Source organism: Colobus angolensis, unplaced genomic scaffold (genome assembly GCF_000951035.1).
Source record: "Colobus angolensis palliatus isolate OR3802 unplaced genomic scaffold, Cang.pa_1.0 Scaffold317, whole genome shotgun sequence".
NCBI lineage: Eukaryota > Metazoa > Chordata > Mammalia > Primates > Cercopithecidae > Colobus > Colobus angolensis.
In genome coordinates, this window is record NW_012116455.1 from 1,100,997 (window position 1) to 1,108,576 (window position 7,580).

The following is a 7,580-nucleotide window of genomic DNA, read 5'->3' on the forward strand; positions in this document are numbered from 1 at the left end:
AGTGCGATGTGGTGCTGAGAAGAATGTATATTCTATTGATTTGGGGTGGAGAGTTCTGTAGATGTCTATTAGGTCCGCTTGCTGCAGAGTTGAGTTCAATTCCTGCATATCCTTTTTAACTTTCTGTCTCATTGATCTGTCTAATGTTGACAGTGGGGTGTTAAAGTCTCCCATTATTATTGTGTGGGAGTCTAAGCCTCTTTTTAGGTATCTAAGGACTTGCTTTATGAATCTGGGTCCTCCTGTGTTGAGTGCAAGTATATTTAGGATAGTTAGCTCTTCTTGTTGAATTGATCCCTTTACCATTATGTAATGGCCTTCTTTGTCTCCTTTGATCTTTGTTGGTTTAAAGTCTGTTTTATCAGAGACTAGGATTGCAACCCCTGCTTTTTTTTTGCTCTCCATTTTCTTGTTAGATCTTCCTCCATCCCTTTATTTTGAACCTATGTGTTTCTCTGCACATGAGATGGGTCTCCTGAATACAGGACACTGATGGGTCTTGACTCTTTATCTAATTTGCCAGTCTGTATCTTTTAATTGGAGCATTTAGCCCATTTACATTTTTTTTATTATACTTTAAGTTCTAGGGTACATGTGCATAACATGCAGGTTTGTTACATATGTATACTTGTGCCATGTTGTAGCCCATTTACATTTAAGGTTAATGTTGTTATGTGTGAATTTGATCCTGTCATTATGATGTTAGCTGGTTATTTTCCTCGTTAGTTGATGCAGTTTCTTCCTAGCATCGATGGTCTTTACAATTTGACATGTTTTTGCAGTGTCTGGTACTGGTTGTTCTTTTCCATGTTTAGTGCTTCCTTCAGGAGCTCTTCTAGGGCAGGCCTGGTGGTGACAAAACCTCTCAGCATTTGCTTGTCTGTAAAGGATTTTATTTCTCTTTCACTTATGAAGCTCAGTTTGGCTGGTAGTGCTTCTTTTTAGAATAATCAAAGTTATAGCTCCAAGATGTTGACCTCTCTCTCAACCTATAACCTTTGGAGCCATGCATTTATACCAGCATGTTTTATAAATTATGAGTTTCTGTCTGCGTCCATGAAGTCTTATTAGTTTTCACTTAAAAATTTGTGGGTCGTTGAGAAGAATTAAAGTGATTCATAACTTCACGCTTGAACCTGGGAGGTGAAGGTTGTAGTGAGCCGAGATCATGCCATTGCACTGCAGCCTGGGCAACAAGAGTGAAACTCCATCTCAAATAAATAAATAAATAAACAAACAAATAAATAAAGTGGTTCATAACATCAGATGAAGAAGGAGATGAGTGATATGTTAAATGATCAGAAATTTGGCATTACATTATTTCCAGGACCATTTCCCCACCAAAATAAGCTGTATATTTTTCATTTCTTCATGGCACTGTGCTGTTAATTTGTGTTAACATTTGGGCTAAAATGGACTGTAATTTCTATATATAAGTGTTAGAATTTTAGCTATCCTAGTTGAGACACAAAAAACTGTTACTGATCCAATAAGATTATCAAAGGCCAACAGAAACTATTTGGTTCTATTCTTAAAATATTTATTAAAAAAAGAAGTAGAGAAAGCGTCTATCTTTTTTTCTTAAAGGAGAATCAGTCTATTGATTATTTACTAAATTTCAAGTCAAAGCAAAGCTTGTAGAATGAGTATTTAACTAAAGGCAGGAAGAAGAAACCCAAATTTTTCCTCTCTCGAGGAAGTGACACTAAAGAAACAGTATTACACTTTCCCCAGAAATGTGACCCAGGCTGCTTTACCTTAAAAACCCTTCCTTGCTTTCTTTGCTGTAGGAGAATAGCAGAAAGCATGACAGAGGTTTGAGGAGCCAGCTGTGGTGGGTAGTGCCGTCTCTAAACATTCCTAGAAAAGCCTGTTTCTCCTGTTCTTTGAAGAAAAAAAGAGACCGTGAGCAGGAAGAATTTCTTGACATTACAGAATTATGGCATCACAGAATAGGTGCAGTGGTTGTATCTCCTGGTCTGCCCAGGAGTCCTAATTTACATGTGCCTTGGTTAGCCTAAGTATAGAAAACTGTAGCTGTATTGAATAATTACCCTTTTGGAGAAGTAGAAACTCTTTCCAGAATTTTAGTGGGATTTCATACCCCCAAAAGTGTTTCAGATTATGATTTGGCCTTTTCAAGTCACTTAAAACAGTTACTTTCTGAAACATATGCGCTGGAAAGCCCTAAGGCTACCTAAGAGATGTTGCAATTTAAAGACAAAGATATGCCATAAAGGGTTTGACTGCAGACAGCAGTTTTCTACCACTTCGTTCCATGTTCAGAATCTGCGTAGATAGAGAATTTTATTTCTTAGCAGAAAGTATGGAGGACTATGTGGAATCTTAATCGTTTTCTTATGATCCTGAAGGGAATGTGTGCAGGCGAAATTGTAGTTTGATAGGAGGCCTCTTTTCCTTGATTCTCTCATACAGCACCATAATATTAAAGTCAGCAGTAGTTAGTTCATGACATGAAATTGTGAGCGTTCTTGTAATGAATGCATGGCAGAGCACCTGGGAGTGAAAGTGAGATGGGGCTGAGAGTATCGGACACAAAGGCCCAGTACCAAAGGAAAGAACACTTGGCACTGCCAACTTATGCATGCTTAAAGTTTTAGTTCTTCAGATCACCTTTTAAAATAAATAAAATATGATCTCTTGCCATGTTCTAAGTAACTATATAGAAAATCATCACTCCTTTTCTGCTGATCCCATATTAATGGCTTAAAGGAAGATAATAATGACTACAGAGTAGAATTTGGGGGAAATGGTCTTAACTCCACCCAGTTTGGACTCGTTACTAAAGAATTAACATGTCATGAGCCAGGTGTGGTGGCATGCACCTGTAGTCACAGTTACTTGGAGGCTGAGGTGGGAAGATCCCTTGAGCCCAGCAGTTCAAGACCAGCCTGGGCAACATAATGAGACCTCATCTCTAAAGCAAAATAAAGCAAAACAAAAAAAGAGGTCATGAAGTTTCCCCTAAGGCTAATTTATGCATGTTGGAGTTTTAAGACAGTTATCGTTTAATGATGATTAATCCTTTTTGTAAGGCGCCTGTTCCAAAGAGTTCAACCTACTTTACCGACAACTTCTTACTTTTTCAATGTCCTGTGAGGCAAAGAGCAAAGAGTGTCATTTCAAGCCTCCTGCTGGGGAAACAAGTATTCAGAAATGAAGAAGTGCAGGTGGAATCAATCAAGATCATTCAGATAATAACATCAAGTATAAAACTTCCTTCTGCTGATGATATTTAGGTTCTATGGCCTTCAACTTTCTCAGCCTTCAACTTATAAGCCCATGGACCACTTCAGTTTACTTACAATAACAATAATAATAATATTGTTTAAGGATGATATTTATTGAGTACACACTGTGTACCAAGCGCTGTTCTAAGCACTTCAAAATCAGCAAATCCGTTAAAGTTCACAACAGTGTGGAATGGATAATGCTCTTAACCCTAATTATTAAATGAAGAAACTTAGTTATGGAAAGGTTATGACTTGCCTAAAGTGACATAACTAACAAAAAAAAGCACAATTCAAATCTAGAGAGTCTATCTCCATAGTTCATGTTATTAATTATTATGCCATACTCAATTTAAAAAGTTCTACAATAGTATGAATTTTTGCCTCAGTGATAAGAATACTTTATATTTGCATAATGCTTACATTTTCACCCAAGTATTTTGTGGTCTTATGTTTTAGTGGCTTATTTTTGTGTACTTTGTAGAATTAGATAGCTGATAGAAAATAATTTTCTAAATCTAAATAAGGGACATCTTGGTATCACCTCCATTTTGTGTTGTTCAAAGCCTAGAAACTTCCAAGAACCACAAGTTGAGAACTTTTATTGAAGCCTCAAATAAAAGTTTTTGATAAAATTGCCAGTCTAACATGTAAAGATTAATCTCGAAGAAGCAAGTTAAATGAACAGATTCTTAAGCTTCCAGAGAATCTAAAGGTAGCAGACTATTTTATATTTTATCAAAAAATAAACAGAAGAGTCATCAATATAAAAGCATAGGTACCTTTAAATTAGAAATTCAAAGTATTCCAAGTTAGTTCTGAAGACAGTGTTTCGTTGTGCTGTGTGTGTTTAGAAAAGGGTATCACTCACAAAAGAGAAGTTCTCTCATTTATTTAAAAAATGGAAAATAGTAAAAGATGTCTAATGTTAACTTATATACAGGACCTTGTATGAGATAACTTACTCTTTTATTCCCATATTTTCTATAAATTTTTTAGCATTACCCCTCAAACATGGGAGAAAAAGTTTCAGCATTTTAATTCAAATTGTTAAAAGGCTGAGCAACCCTTAAAGTTGCCATAATGGAAGAAGACTGTGAGCTAGCTTAAAGAAGAGAAAGAAGGGAAGAAACAAAACCCCTGTGTAGTAGAGTGTTGAGATGAGATGAGCATTTGTTTGTCTCCATCTAATTCCTTATGAAGCCAGAACCATAACATCCTGCTCTGAAGTGAAATAAGATGGAGCATTATCCTAGAATGCAGATGTGGCACCAGAAAGGCTGCCAAGATAAGTGGAGGACAGAAAGTGTCAGATAAAAACCGTCAAGACCAGTGACAGTCACCCTTTCCAATTCTAACTTCTGGAACCTGGCAGGAATGGTTCTGGGATGTGGGCCCAGCTTGACTACACAACCCAGCAACAATGGTAGGGGATGAGGATCCTGACCTCATTGAGCTGAGCTTTCTTCAACTACAGGATCCTTCTCCAGCCCCGTGTTCAAAAGAGAAACAATGTGAACAGTCTGTTTTCTGTCTCTGAGTGAGACAATTCATTTCCTTTGCTGGAAAAACATAAAAGATTGTGATTGCTACTGTTGTACAGGGAAAGATTTCCCAAAGTAAGCATAACATGATGTGGGTGTCCTAGGTAAATTATTATCCTGGGTTCAGTAAGTTTTTAAAGCAGCAAAATATTAGGGAATGTGTCCATACACCTCTACTCAGCTAGCATCCTGAGTGAGATGGTTTCTGGGGTTGGTTTGAATGAGTAAGTATTGGAAATTCCTCTTGTACAGTGTCTGCCACAGACCTCTAAAGATGCTGAGTGGTAGAGGTGGTAGGGGCTTCACTGAACAAGACCCTTCCTTGATCCAAAGTTAACACAAAGTTCATGGTGTAGATGAGGAAACCTAAGCTGTTATGACAGCATACTTACTACCTGTTAGCACTTCCATGAGATCAGCCTGGGCCATTGCAAATACGTAGATGTGAACTGCCCCACTTACCTTACCCACATTGGGTAGTGAATGCTCATGATTCAATTAGAGACTTTCATGGCTGGATGTCTGAACTCAACAGAAGGTTCTTTGGTCTTGGAGGAAGAAGCAAAGATAGATTTGATTTGTCACCAGAAGAAAAAGTTAGTGCTTCTATCTAAGAATCCAGAGTCTTGACTTATTGGCACAGCTCTTCTGAGGGCTAGTTGTGTAACCTTGGACTCACCACCTAATCTCTTTGAGGTCCAGGTTAATCAGTGGTCAGAAGTGGAGTTGTAACTGGTTCGTTGCTGAGGCTACGATCAGAACAAGATTTCAAGATTTTTTAAGTTGGGGAGGTTCTGTAAGACACAGTGGGTGTCACAGTAGATTTTCTTTGATAAATTAACCATAATAAATTTCTACACTTCTCGAAAAATACAGTAATGCGAAAACATAGCTCTTGGTCTTAAAATGTATGAACAGTCTTAATTTTAATCAATATAAGGAGGAAGAAACACCCTAGATTTGTGTTGTCCAGGAGGGTAGCCACTAGCCACATGCAGTCATTTAAATATGTTAATTTAAATAAAATAAAATTTAAAATTCAATGATTTGAAATGTGGGCTCTACTACCCACATTTCAAATGCTCAATAGCCATATATGACTGTGTCCACTGTACTGGGCAACACAGGCACAGAACATTGCTGTCATTGCAGAAAGTCCTCTTGGTCAGCGCTGCCTTAGACCTTTGCCCATATCACAAACTGCAGCTACTTGTACCTTAGAGCAAGGTGTAGATGTTTGGGCCCTAGAGTTGCTGTGTCCATCTTTGGAGAATGAAAGGATGGGTTAAATCGCCTGTGGATAAAGCAGTGCAAGAAACCCTTCAGACAAAGGGTGTTTGCATAGAATAAGAGTTTGAGAGAGGTGAGGAGGAAGGGAGGTTAGAGGAAGAAATTAGGGAACAACTGAATCATTGGGTGTCTTGAATCTTGACTAGACCTGAACCTTACAAGGACATAGGACCCCCGGAGGGAAGTTCCTTAGAGAGATTGTCACCCTATGCATAAATGATCCCAACAATAGATACCTCTGAGAGAATCAGGGCAGCTCTAATCTCTAGGCACTCAGTGGTGGGGAAAGGGTTAGGCATGTTGGATTCATGTTATGGAAGAGAAAGTTTTTATGTAGCCAGGCAGTGGGGAATAATTCAGGCTTTTTTGACGTTTGAGTGTGTTAACCAGTGTATCTGACAGTCGGCTCCTTAGAAATGGGTCTGTGCAGGCAAAGTCAGCTTATGTTGTGAGGCTCAGGCTTGAGTATGAGTAACAAAGTGTCTGTGATACAAAAAGTTCTATTTTTCTTGCCAGCCCTGGTGGCGAGGGAGAATTTCTTCCCCCTGTATATGGAGAAAGGAAGAAATCAGAGGCAGTTGGCAAAAAGAGTATACTTTAACCTGCTATCTGGAAGCCATCTGTGAAGGGAATCACTTTTCTTTTCTGGACTTATTTCCAGGTGCAGCTGCAGGGGATGACACGGAAGATGCAAGCACTGAGTTCACTGACAGTATTGAGGAGGAAGCCACACACCATAGTCACCAGCAAGTAAGTCAGTGTCAGGGTCTGGAGCTTCCAGGGTGGATGGCACACAGCCCTTCTGAGGTCTGATGGTCTCCTGCAGCCCTTGTGGACTTAGAGTGAGAAGATTTTTTTTTATATATAAACCACTTCTCAGTCATCTTCCTGTTCTCCTTGAGCTTCCCAGCTGCCTTTCCAACCCATGTCTTCACTCCATTTTTCTCTCCAATCCACCCTTTGGTTTGTATTGTATCTCTTTCTTCTACTTCCTGCCCCCTCCTACCCACCTTTGCCTCTATTCTCTGTAGCTATAGCTTCAGAAGAATTTTTACTTGCAAGACAATGGACACATTCCCCTTGGGCTTTTTGTAACTGAAAAGCACCACAGAAGACAGGGAGTCATCAAAGGGCAGCTTGGGGAGGTAGCGGGGTGGAGGACCTGCTTGGGAAGAAACTCCAAGAAGCCTGGAATGCTTCCAAAGCAAGGATCTTTCTCAGTGAAATCTCATTATACAGAGAGAACCTTATGCAACCTGACAAACCACTGAGGTCATGGTGACTCAATGATCAGCAGATGGTTCTTCAACAGCAATCCCCTGTCAAGCCTCAGAACTTGAGGCTGAAACATTGTTTCCACCCACCATCAGTGAAGATGTAACTAGCATGTTACAAGAGTGGACTTCAGAGATTAAGTCACCAATAGTGATCCCACAAGCACTCACTGGAACTCCTATAATGTCTCCACTTTGTCCGTGCCATTTAGCAATCTCAT

The 7,580-nt window shown here is 39.2% G+C and overlaps 1 protein-coding gene across 1 annotated transcript in view; it reads left to right on the forward strand.

Annotated features, from left to right (window-relative positions):
• LOC105518346 (myomegalin-like) overlaps positions 1-6,898 on the forward strand; it is a 47,677-nt gene extending 40,779 nt beyond the window's left edge. The window contains 1 exon segment of the mRNA XM_011951314.1: positions 6,747-6,898. Within this exon segment, the coding sequence (XP_011806704.1) occupies positions 6,747-6,898 (152 nt within the window).
• Positions 6,899-7,580: the final 682 nt, after the last annotated feature.